This window comes from Poecilia latipinna, unplaced genomic scaffold (genome assembly GCF_001443285.1).
Source record: "Poecilia latipinna isolate Pla-1442-1.1 unplaced genomic scaffold, P_latipinna-1.0 Scaffold471, whole genome shotgun sequence".
Classification (NCBI taxonomy): Eukaryota; Metazoa; Chordata; class Actinopteri; order Cyprinodontiformes; family Poeciliidae; genus Poecilia; species Poecilia latipinna.
Window position 1 is genome coordinate 132,249 of NW_015113087.1, and position 12,866 is coordinate 145,114.

A 12,866-nucleotide genomic window follows, 5' to 3' on the forward strand; every position below is an offset into this window, starting at 1 on the left:
AAAAAAATTTTTCCTCACCAAAACTTCCATTTTTTTTTTTTTTTTTTTTTTTTTTTTTTGTTTCCTCTTGTGTGACATCAACAACTATGCTTTATTTTTCTATTTATTTTTTAAGGACTTTTTTGCTCTAGTGGCCTTAATCTCACAATAGATTGACAGGAAATGGGGTTGTGAAAACGGGGGGTCGACAGGCCAGGACTCAAACTCATAATGGCCGCTTTGAGGACTCCGCCTTCTCTACCTGAGTCACGTGCGCTACCACCCGTACCACAGCTGTGCCAAACCATGCCAAGTATAAAGACGCTTTAATTCCTTTCTTCTCCATTCAAACACTCATTTTGACTTTCAGCAACTTGTCTAGATGTCTAAATGCATAAGATCACTGCTATTGATTGGCAGATTTCCTATTTGTGTTAACAAGTAATTAAACGGTTGTGCCTAATAAAGTGTTGGGTGAGTGTGTGCCATCAGTCAGAGCAGCTTCATTTTATAAAGATTGACATTATTGACTAAATTTTTCAACTAAATAGAAACATATGTCTATGTGACATGAATTTCCCATTAACCATAGCAATATCTAGGTTTATTATTGGGACCTGCCATACAATGCATGGAAGGCATCCATTATTCTACCGTCAATAGAATGTCTCTTTTTTTGTTATTTATATTTCTTCTGTCACCATTAATGTGGCTTGAAATGCCATGAAGTATTAATCAGATTTTTAGTTTTGTGTTGAATGGGTGCTTTATAATATATTTACAACAAATGACAAAAAATAAAATAAAATAAAAATCATTTTCACTGTCTTGAGTATGTTTTTTTGGTATCCAAAAATCTGAAGTAAACATCAGATTTTTACTTTTTGCAAAATTTACTAAGCAGATAAGGAGTATCTCAAAAGAGCTTATGTTTTATAAACAATAATATTGCTCGTAATTAATTTTGTGTTAAGAGACGAGTATATTTTTCTGGTAACGAACTGGCACAAAGTATAAATTAGATTTTTACTTTTGTGTGAAATGGCTGCTTTGTAATATCCTTACAACAAATAATAATAATAATAAATAAACATTTTCACTTTTCTGCAAAACTCACCAACAGCAGTAAAAGTGTAAAAATGTTCATGCAGTGCATTAACATTAGCAGAAACATTAGCAGTGCACTAGTTTGTGGTGGTGCCTTTTCCGTAGCCTTTTCCCTAAAATAAGCTTTTTAGCATTTTTTTTATGATTTTTTTCTCCATGTTTAGCAAACTGAATGGAGGAAGTCAATGTAAGACAACATGCTAGTTATACCCACCTGCAGCATTTAACATAACATTAGCATTTTGACTCGCTTTAGATTTTGCACTAATTTCAACATACTGAATAGAGTTACTCAACAAGCTAGTGACTCTCCACATTGAGTACATTGTAGCTTACCTTAGACTTGGTGCTAATTTTTAGCATTAGAATACTGGGTTCTAACTGTATTAGAACAGTTAGAACGGGGGGCTGCCAAAAATTTTCACTTTGGCAGCCCCTCGTTTAAATTTCTTCAGAATTTTTCTAGTACATTTACTGATGTATTTATTTTTAAAAATACACATATCTTCAACATTTTAAGAATTTGATCACCTTACCTTTAAAATGATTCCATCCTGCAAGCTTTCTCTGTGCGATGCTCCTGCAGCTCTGTATAGCTGCGGCTGACTTAATCTTTTTGCATTTTTTTTTTCCTGTTATGCTCCAAATCCTTCACTATCTCAGTTTCTCACTCTCCGGGGCAGATGAGCTTTTTACTTTGCTGTCCGGCAATGCTTGTCTTGTTAAGTGGGTCAGAGCTGCCTTCGTAAAGCAGTAAAAAGGCAGGCTTGACCTCCACATTGCAATCATGAAGACTTATTGGGTCAGTGATTAGGCCTGATAAGAATTGAACCATCGGGAGCACAGGTTGATCCCAGTGAACCGACTATCGGGTAGCGAGGGGTGCCACAGTTGCAGTGTTTCCCCCCCAGGCTTTTTTCCTCTTTCAATCTCTCCAGCGGGACCCAGCTAACCTGTCGCTGGATTCAGGAATAATGATAGGCTGCTGAAAGGTCAGGGTGCACTAATTGAGTTGTAACGTGGTTAACGCTGAGGTGTTGAGTGCTCTCTTGTGTCTCGAGGTTCTGCAGACTTTCTAGGGAAAGTGGAGGCAAAGGGTGGATGCACTGTATTCCTGAAACATGTACCGCTTCAGTCAAACGATGGCACTTACCAAAGTAAAGTCAGTCGTTATCACCTTTCCTTTTTTAATACTGTTTTTAGAAAGCAGATGCAGCCTCACTGATGGTGCCCATGGGTTTTTGGACTCTCGTTTTGAAGACCTGAGTTCAGCTATCTGTCTGTTTGGGAAATGGAGCTAGTTTTACTACTGACTGAGAGCCAAGAAGCAACACAAAACTGAAGTGTAACAGCTTGGCAGTCTGTATACCCTACACTAATGCAGCTGACATTTATTTCCAATACAATATTCAATCTTATTTTATTTAGCTATCTAGTTTAATAGCTACTTAAAAACTGATGTAATGGTTATTAAAATGGATACTAAATAAGTATTTGTCACAGGTCAGAACTGATGTAAATGAAAACCAGTCTAATTATTTTATATAGTCTCTACTTTCTTCTTCTGTTGGTGTTTTAGTTTGTTGCTACTGTTTTGTTTTGTTTTTTTTGAGAACTTTTAGCAACTAAACCTTTCATAAACCTAACCATAACTTTGTTTGTTTTCGTCAGAAAATTCTTCAACTTCTGCCTGAGAAAATCTACAACAGATGGCAATTTCACAGTATAGGTATGTACTTGGACAATATGCAATATGTATGTTCTATTTATTTTTGGAGCTTTTCTAACTTCTGAGACATTTATAAATATAAAAGAACATCACAAGCACTCCGGAGTGTTGTATCTGGAAGGAAAAATAAATTAGCATTTGAAAATGCAAATAAGCACTCGATTTAAAATGTAATTTAGTTGAGGTGCACTTAAAATATTGCTGCTGCATACAATTTTTTTCAAGATGTAATAACAGTTCTTTTTGTATCAGTTCTGGTGGCTAAAACTGTTCACATCTAGATCAGTGTTGCAGACTGTCCGTTTCTGCGATGCGCCCCTTATCCCACCCTGCATTCACAGGGGATTTTCTCTTTCACTCATCAGTTCATGTGTCACTGGTCAAGTTGTGGTGCAGTTATTTTCACATTTGAGACAAGATAACTGCCATATTTTTTGTTATCACATTTTTACATCCATTTCCAGTACTGCTTGAAAATCTCTGCCTCCTGACAAATTCCCTGGGTGGCTGGAATGACTTTCATGACTTAGTTGTTTAGTCCCTTTCATTCTGAGAATTGCAAGGTCACAGACATTTTACACCGCTGTTTAGACACTTATGTTCTCAAGTCCACGAGTATGAAAAGATGAATTTACGCTATTGTGCATCCGGCATTCTGATGAGAACACCAGATGAAAAAAATATATAAAAAACACAATCATCTTTTTTTATTGTAGATCCTCTTGCCAACAGGTTATGGATAACCAGCATTTCTAGTTTTTACAATACCTGTTGCAATTTGTTCCAATGATTTTCCAATTATTTTTAGTGTTCCATGTGTGTAAAAAACATTATCATTCAATTTATTGTACTGCTAAGTTCTTGAATATGTAGCGTGTGTATGAAGTTCATAGAGTCTGATTTTTTTTTTTTATAAAAGAGCAAATGGAAGATATAAAAAAAATATATTCCATTACTACATGTCGTCCATTCATCCGTCATTTGTTGAATTTAATTTTTTCTTTCCTTTTTTACCTCCTCATACCTTCATCTCAGCCTGTTTCATCCATCCACGTGTCAGTCTGTTGTCCATTCATGGATTCCTTAGTTTGACTGTGCTTCTGGGAGCTACAGTCTAACTACTATCACTATATCTACCATAAATTCAGAGCAAAAATGCTTCTCAACATAATGCTGACACCACAAACCCCCTTCATAATATATTGAAATAATCAAAGTACAGTGACTCTAATACACATCCCTAAGAAGCTCATTGGTAAATAACCTAATTTTATGACTTTTTGCACCAGAGTAACTTGCTCTATTCTTCTGTTTTGTTTTATTTATTCTATTTTGTGATTGATAATATACCTTGCTACGTATTAAGTAATGTTCCAAATTAACATGGTCTAGCACCTACCCCTAAAGTCTCTCTTATTTGGGTCAGTTAAAATATGTTGCCCTTCCATTTTGTCCTCATAGTAACAGGGCTGCCTGCTGCCTGTCAAAACTGTACCCTAATTCACTCGAACCCCTTCTGGCTCGCAATCAGAGCCACGTCTCATCTGATTACAGAGGAGACGGACTGGCTTCATGGATTCGTTGTACTGCCAACTAATGTTAATTTGGATCGGAAAAATGTGGTGATGTGCCACTTGGCCTGTTCATTTGTCAAGATGCCCTTTCAAAGTCCATTTGTCTCAGTGAAGATGACAGCTTGTGGGGTTGCTGTGTCTTTGCAACTTTGGTTTTCAAAAAATATCTAAACGTGTTTTTTTTTCTTTCTTTCTTCTCTTTTTCAGGTTCTATTCTGAAAAAACTTCTGCACACTGGAAATTCATTTAAAGTAAGTTGTTGATTGTGCCTAACTCCTACATGAACGTCCAAATGCAGAAGCATTACTTTTCCTCCCACATGAGGTTTTGAAGATGAACTGAGTTGGATTTTGTGTATAAAATAAAATAATTTATCTTCTGCCTAGATCCGCTGTGAGGGGATCCGTCTCTTCCTGCTGTGGCTTCAGGCTCTACGGGACAATTGCGCCGAGGAGCAGTTCCTTATCTTTGCCTGTCTGGTTCCGGGATTCCCTGCTGTTTCCTCCTCCAGAGGACCCTGCACGCTTGACACCATCATTAACAACCCATCTTCTATCACCCTAGAAGGTGACTTAGATGCAGGCTTATTTTGCTAGCACAGAGTCCTTTTTGTCACAATCTAGTTCATATAATTATTTTTTGGATTTATTGTATCTTTTCGATCTGTACAGCCAAGGTAGTGCCTGAGGAGATCACCCCTTTGGTTCCAGCTGTGTCTGGAGAGAAGGTTGCAGAGGACCTGACTTGTTACTTTCTTGAAACACTGCTCAAGTACATGGTTATCCAGGTAATTAATAAAACTTTGGGTGTGAAATAACTCAAATATTTGTCACTTTCAATCCAGGAGAAAAAGGTAAGTGCACCTTCTTTAAAATCCAGAGTTGCAGGTATCTGAACATAATAAAACTCATCTGGTTTTTGGCGGCTTTCTAAATTATTTCAGTCGGACCTCAACTGCAAGAAAACATGAAACACATTTCAAAAAATCGTTTCTACCTCGACATTGTTCTTTTTTGTACTTGCTTTTATCTTTGTCCGTGGGGGCCCAACTGACATGCTGCCATATTCCTAATTTGTCACTGAAACACGTACGAGAGTTGCAGCTGTTGTTTACAGAATAATCAAGGTGTGCCTTATTAATCTCTAGCATTTCTGCTGCAAACACTCCATAGGACCTCCAACTGTGGAATGATGTTCTGTTTATAGTGCAGTGAAGTATGTTTATTATGAAACAGACAAAAAAAGAGCACTCTCATTAGGCAATCAGTGTTTATATGATTTAAAGTGCTTTGTGTGTGTTTTTCCTTTGTTTATATCCTCTCTGTATCTCACTGTATGCAGTGAGATACAGAGAGATACATTAGAAATCTGTGATGTAACGAGTTAATCTTGAGGCTCAAGTGGTGATGATTACAAATTTGACTACCACAATACACCTTGCTGAACAATATTCTGTTTAAAAGGTAAACTGTTTTCATTAGCATGATGTGCATCTTTTTGAGTACTTTGTGATAACCAGTCATTCTTAACCAGCATTTACTTCAATCATATTGTTGCAGAAAACTGCTGCTCAGAATGTTGATTTCAACCCAATTAAACCTTGCCTGCGTTTTGTTTCTTATGATGGATGAGCCTTGTCACGCAGACAATAAACGCTCGCTGCATGAACATTGTCTTGACCTTGTCTGCTTTTGTGCTGTTTGTCTGTTTCAGGCATCCAGTTTAGAATGGAAGAACAAAGAGAGCGAAGACACGGGCTTCAGATTTCTCTTCAGTCTTTTCAAGAAGTACTACCTTCCACATCTATTCCCCTCTTTCACCAAATTCACAAATCTTTATAAGCCTTTGTTAGGTAAGTTTATTCTTTCAGTACATGTGTCTCTTTGTTGTTGAAGCCTTGTAAAGCAACTATTCTCACATTATACATTAAACCTGACTCGGTGTGAGATTATCATGGTATGATGTTGGTGAAAATGTTAGTTTCATATATCATGCTGCTTAAGTAACAGTCTAAAAAATAAAATGATTAATTAAATCACATTATACTACAATATCTGTAATATTTATTTTACCCCAGTGACAGATGGTAAAACGACATAAGAGTACAAAGTGCGAAAATAAATGAAAATACAAAAGTGAATTCACAGAAATTTACAAATATGACTGTTACACAGACTCTCCTTATCTGTTAATTTGAAGGAAAAAAAAAACTCCAAAGAAGATTGTTTAGTTTTGCTCTCAGCAGCTGAACATGGCAGACTGCAATTGAAAATTCCAGACACATGGTCAGGGATGTCTGTATAATAATAAATAGAAAGGATGTTTCGGGCGTTTATACGCTTATTGGAATCCGACTCTTGGGGAGTGAGAGGGGGAATGAGAGGAGTATGAGGAAAAAGAGACAACTGTAGACGCAAATAATCGGATGTCGGTTGCAGTCACAGTCAAAACTGCAGGACTTTTCCCCACACATTTTCAGTCGCTGCTTGATGTTTGTTGTAGATTCTCTTTGGTTGTGAAAAAGCTAAATTGGCTGTCGTAAAGTTTGTTGCACTGAAGGATCACAGACCAAATGGTTTGAGCAAATGGGCAGAGATTTCAGTGCGATTCTTTCATGACTGAAGATTGAAGGTCAGCACTCTGCAAGAACAGAAAAAAAAAAGTTATTTCTTGCAGCTTGTTCTTGATGCATATTCTAGACACAATGTTTTACTTGGCCAGTGTTGGTGAAATATGAAGTGTGTGTGCTGCATTGGGAGAGACCCGTGGAGATTGCCTGGAAGTTCTGCCTTTTAGTTTTAAACAACAAAAGTGGAACATGTTTGTCATTTTCATTTCCTGGGAATTTTTAATAAAACATGTAATTCAAACAATTACAGCCCTAACTATGGATCTGGTGCCATAGGTCTGCCTTTCAGTTTTTATATTACCCTCCTTTGTTCTGTGTTCAGAACTCCCCCCGCTCAGACCGAAACCCTTGTATGTGCCGGTGACGAGGAACAACGAGAGCACTTTCTGCACCAGGGATCAGTACTTGGCACCCAGGGTGGCCTTCATCACCTGGCTGGTCACTTTCTTCCTGGAGAAGAAGTACGTCAACAGTGCTGCTGCAGCGCAGAGCGCCAAGAACGGCACTGAGGTCATTCCCAAACTCATCCAGGTGAATATGATGCCACTCTCTGTTCATTTCTCTTATTGTCAGAAAGAATGGAAGATTGTTCTTGGGAAATCTAACCATATAAAAGTGAATAGAGCAAGAAGGTATGCAAAGGGGGAAAAAATGTCTGTATTCTCTTTTATATAAATAGGGAATATGGGAGAGATGTCTTATTGTATGACCTACTGATTAGTAGTGCAACTCCTCCACAAACTACAGCATTCTTAAATTGTTTGATTACATTCTACTTTTTCCTTTTTAAGTGCTATATACATCAGAAAAGAAAAGAACTGTACATGCAGTCTAAATTTGCATTTAAGTAGAGCTGATGATGATTTAAAAAATGTTAGTATGTATTGTTGAAGCCAAGTTATTTACCTGTGAGGATCCTCATCTTTAACTTATGCTGACTTCTAATTTCTCTCCCCTTGTTTGTTACTGGCAGACTGTCACTGCAGGCGGTAGCAGCCAGGAGAAGGAGAAAGATAAGACTGCTGATGGGGATACTAGCGGACCACCAGGGGATACAGAAAAGAGCCACTCTAACAGCAGCACGCTCTCCGATCGAAGGCCCAGTGATTCCAGTTTGTGTAGCATTGAGGAGGAGCACAAGCATGTCTACGACATGGTGCACTGCATTCTGCTGTCCACAAGGGACAATGTTAATTTTGTCAATGAAGTCTTCCACCAGGTACAACAAATATCTGCAAACATAAGAACTATTCTCATATCTTGTACTTTGTCTCCCTCTGCTGGTCATATGTTTGTCCTGACCGAGTTACTTCCATTCTAAGAACCTCTCTGTCCGATCTCACAGGCCTTCTTGTTGCCGGCTTGTGAAGCCTCGGCAACCAGGAAGGTCATCAAAGTGTACAGAAAGTGGATCCTGCAGGAAAAGCCCATCTTCATGACCGAGCCTGACCCAACCACCCAGGAAGATGAAGTGGATGAAAACTCACAGCGTGTTCTCAGCACAGATGCAAGCATCATGCATGTAAAAGTAAAATTCACAGAAAGTTTCAATGTTGACAGAACGTTTGCCACATTCTTACGAACCTATTGGGCCTCTCCCTTTGTTGTCTCTTTGTTCTCGGCAAGGCTTTTGAGAGTCACGGTCACAAACGCTCGTCAAGCTGGGGAAGGACTTACTCGTTCAGCAGTGCCATCAATCGGGGTTTTCTCACTGAGGAGCAGAATAGAGACGTTAAAGCTGGCATGCAGCCCACACTACAGGTCAGTAATACTTTGGTTCACATGAAAAAATTACCTTGAGAAATAATTGTTTTTAGTGCGATAAACACCTGCCATACGATGGTGATCTGTCAGAGTGAACTTACATGAACAAGCAGGTGAACATGAAAAATGTCTGGATGGAAGACCACCACCCTTAATGGGACCCTATTATTATTATTTTCTTTTTATAATTCTTATAATTTTCTTGCAGTGATCAGTGAGTTAGCAGTATTTTTTATTACATTTCTAATCATGAGCTAATCTGAATAAATTAGTTTAAATTAAATTCTGTTTTTTTTTTTTTTAAATATACATTTTTAACATGTTTTTAAAAGGGTTACCAACAAATCTGTCCGCATACACACGTTACATATACCTTTATGTATTTGTGTAGGTTTTCCTGACCAACTCATCCAATGTGTTCCTGTTGGAGCCATGCCAGGACGTTCCCAAACTCCTGGAAAATCAGGTTGAAGTGTGCAAGAATGTTCTCAGCATCTATCGGCACATGATCATGGAGCACAGCATGACTACACAGACGTGGTTAGTAACTTTGGAGTATGTGAGTGATTTTCTTCGATGATTCTTTGGTCTGATGCCTTTTTGATCTATGCTCGTTCATTCCTCAGGGAGCAGATGCTGCAGGTGCTACTGAAGATCACAGAGGCAGTAATGAAGAGGCCACAAGAAAACCAAAGAAAAGACAGCTTTGCTGAAAGTTTAGCATCCTTGCTTTTTAGGGTAAAAGTCAATGTTGACCATTTTATTTAAATTCACTTGAAGTTTAGTCATTTTTGATTTTTAATCCACAGTTTCCTCATGAACTCATCTAAAAGTTACAGTAGATACTGAACAAGCTGAGTTCTTCTCTCTTGATTTTTTTCTTTTTTTTTTTTTCTTTAGACTATTATTGTGGCGTGGGTTAGAGCAAATCTCAGCGTATTTATATCTCGGGAGCTGTGGGACGAGCTGCTGGCAGTGCTGTCCTCTCTTACCTGCTGGGAGGAGCTGGTGATGGAGTGGGCCAGCATCATGGACTCGCTGACGGCTGTGCTGGCGCGCTCCGTTTATGGCCTGGACATGGCCAACTTGCCTTTAGACAAACTCAGCGAACAGAAGGTGAAAAAGCAGCGAGGACGTGGTAAGGGGATTAAATGTGAAAACATGAATATTGGGATACGATTTAAAAAAGTTTCAAACGACGCAGAGCCTTTCAAAAGTTTTAATGCCACTTTCAATTTTAGGCAAATGTATGGCTGTGATTGCATGCCCCAGCATTCGTAGCTCCACAAACACAATATACTGTTCTTGAAAAACATCCACATTTAAAATAGGCTTCTTCAGAATGCCAGTTACTTAAAAAAGTGTCACTTATACCTCTAAGCAACACGCAATAACTGCATTTAATAAACAAACGGTGGAGGAAATGGTAAAAATACCATTTCCAATAAATAATTCTTATCACAATCCACAATTTTTCATAAGTGATAAACGACATGATGACGACCCCTACTGGTTGTAAATGATTCTTGTACACACTTCATTGGTATGAACTACTTTGAATTTGTTTAGTATTTATCAATACTAAAATACTTTAATAAAATACCCCAAAGTTTATTTGTAATGTGACAAAATGTGAAAAACATGAAGTGAAATACGCTGGCAAGATAATATTTAACTTTATCCTCAAGCGATATAATTTTGGTTCTTTTAAACTAAACTTTGCTTCAATTCAGTTGTATTAACAATAACTGTGTGTTTGGTACATTGTACTTAGATTTAACTCAAGGCTCTTGGTGAATCAGCACAACATTTGTAAAGCCTTTATTTGTGGAGATTGTAGTCTTTGTAGTATTATGCACCCTGCAGTAATCTCTCTTTGTTGTCAGGATAATCCTTTGTTCTGAATCTGAATTTATACCAGGAGCTTGTCCAGAACTGCCCACTGGCATTTTAGCCCTTTAAAACTCTCTCTTTGCATGCCAGGGGTTATCCAGGACTCCCAGAAGGCTGCTGCAGTTGCACGCTCGTTCTCACTGAGCTGGAGAAACCACGGAGAGCAGGGTGGGCCGGGAGCCCAGGAGCCCATGAGGATTCGCTCTGCCACTACCTCAGGAGCCCCCGGTGTGGAGAAAGCCCGGAACAATGTCCGCCAGAAGGCCTCTGGTTAGTATGATCCACGGTCCACTAGCAGCTCCACACCACTGGCTTTTATAAAGCTCTTCCCACATGTACACTGTTTTACAGCACTATCCAGAAATATAAATCAACATTGTTGTCATATTGATTCATTTGCAAGAGTTTCTTTCCTCAGGGAGGAATGATGGTGCAAGATAACTTACATGAATTCACAAAATGTTGGTGTACAATTTTTAATATTATGGACATTTTATCCAATACACACAAGATTAAAATCACACATTCAGGCACAAATATACACATACATTCCCACTGATATTTAGATAAATGTCTGCTAGCATGTGCTACAGATACCAGCTACTGTTTTTGTCCATTAGCACAGTCTTAGCACGATTCTACCTGGATACTGCGGTGCTCTGACCAAGATTTGGCTTTTGAGCATAGCCTGTGTATTTTCATTAGGACTGGGGTCTGAGCCAATCTGGAATTATAATCCAAAATCAGTATTAATGTGTGTTTCAGATCATCATCTGGTTAGAACATCTAGTTATGTCTAAACTTTATTTATCTTTTTATTTATCTAAAGTTTACGATGAACTAGGATATGCTGGAATACCAGTGAGATGATTCACAGTAAAGTCAGTTTAACAATTCCTGACCAAGACAAAATCCTGTCCTCCAAAATAAACGCTTGACGCACAACTGAGACTTTCAGCCAACCACATGGACCTTTTGAAGAAAAGTTTTATAGGCAGACAAGGAAAAGAATGAGCTACTTAGTGACGGTGACAGTGATGTGTCTTTGATGGGGTCAACTTGAAGTTTTCAAAGCTACGGATGCTATACCTCCTATTAACTATAGAGGTGCTAAAATCATGCCTTTTTATGTTTTTTGCCGTCAGCGGCGGTAGTGCGTTGTGCAAACTGGACATAATAATAAAGATGATGGATGACCTTCAAATTTTTCTTTGTCAACATGAGTGAATAGCTACAAAAGATCAAAGGTTGAAACTTGGATGAAGTTTCAGCACCACATTGAAACCAGTGGTGTTGATATGGATAAATCAGGCTATCGCTAAGCTTCAGGAACAGCCCAAATTTCAACCCTGTTGAAATGAATAGGAGTTTGTCTGTGGCAGGAATTTAACCAATTTAAATGATCTTTTTATCATGAGAGTGAAAAAGAAATCCAGCCAGAATTAGACAAGAACCTTAGTACTGTCATATAGTTTCTCTTATCAATTAATCTATCAATTTATTATCTTTGGTGTGTGTAACCCCTTTGTCCAAGGTAAATTTCTCACACGGAAGACGGATAAAGAGATGGATTTTACAACTTATTTAAAATCATCTAAATACTGATGGTTGTGTTTGCATACATTTGAGAGTGTCTCTGTGTGTGTGTGTTTGCATACAATTCACAATAAATTCAAACTTAACTGATCTTGTATATTTTATGATAATTCCAACCTCCAAAAAAAAGGATAGTTAAACTTCATTGTGCTTCCCGGTGAGGAGGAGTGTATGTAAACTTCTGACCAGCACTTGTGTGTGCATTGTATTTATTTTTTCGGGGGCAGACGGCACACCAAAAACCATGCACAGGGTTTATCAGACGTAATGATCTTATGTGGAAATCTTTGAAAGGGGCCAGGTGCCAGTTGGGATGCAATTCTGTAGACAAAGAGGCCAGCAGATGGCCCTCATTGTTTCTTTGACATGTCACTGGTCAGGGTCAGTATATTCCATGTCAGTTTAACTGCAGGCACACAGACCAATTCCCTCGACGGCATGCCAAAAATAAGGGTTGAATGCTGCAAACAGCTTTTATTTGATTGGGAAGTGAGAAGTAAATTATATGTTTAACTGATAGACTTGTCAAACGTTGTAATGCTTCCCTCTGTTTTTCTGTTTTGTTTTAATCCGGACGGTCAAACAAAAAGAAAAA

The 12,866-nt window shown here is 38.2% G+C and overlaps 1 protein-coding gene across 9 annotated transcripts in view; it reads left to right on the plus strand.

Annotated features, from left to right (window-relative positions):
- Nucleotides 1-12,866, plus strand: part of ralgapa2 (Ral GTPase activating protein catalytic subunit alpha 2) — a 120,216-nt gene that overhangs the window by 28,926 nt on the left and 78,424 nt on the right. For 8 of the 9 annotated variants that reach the window (XM_015039402.1, XM_015039403.1, XM_015039401.1 and 5 more), the window contains exons 4-16: nt 2,758-2,815; nt 4,597-4,640; nt 4,776-4,956; nt 5,061-5,176; nt 6,103-6,241; nt 7,341-7,549; nt 7,992-8,237; nt 8,364-8,546; nt 8,645-8,779; nt 9,174-9,322; nt 9,409-9,520; nt 9,683-9,920; nt 10,766-10,945. In XM_015039402.1, coding sequence (XP_014894888.1) covers nt 2,758-2,815; nt 4,597-4,640; nt 4,776-4,956; nt 5,061-5,176; nt 6,103-6,241; nt 7,341-7,549; nt 7,992-8,237; nt 8,364-8,546; nt 8,645-8,779; nt 9,174-9,322; nt 9,409-9,520; nt 9,683-9,920; nt 10,766-10,945 — 1,990 coding nt within the window. The remainder of the gene's footprint in view (nt 1-2,757; nt 2,816-4,596; nt 4,641-4,775; nt 4,957-5,060; nt 5,177-6,102; nt 6,242-7,340; nt 7,550-7,991; nt 8,238-8,363; nt 8,547-8,644; nt 8,780-9,173; nt 9,323-9,408; nt 9,521-9,682; nt 9,921-10,765; nt 10,946-12,866) is intronic. The other variant, XM_015039400.1, reaches the window with a different exon arrangement.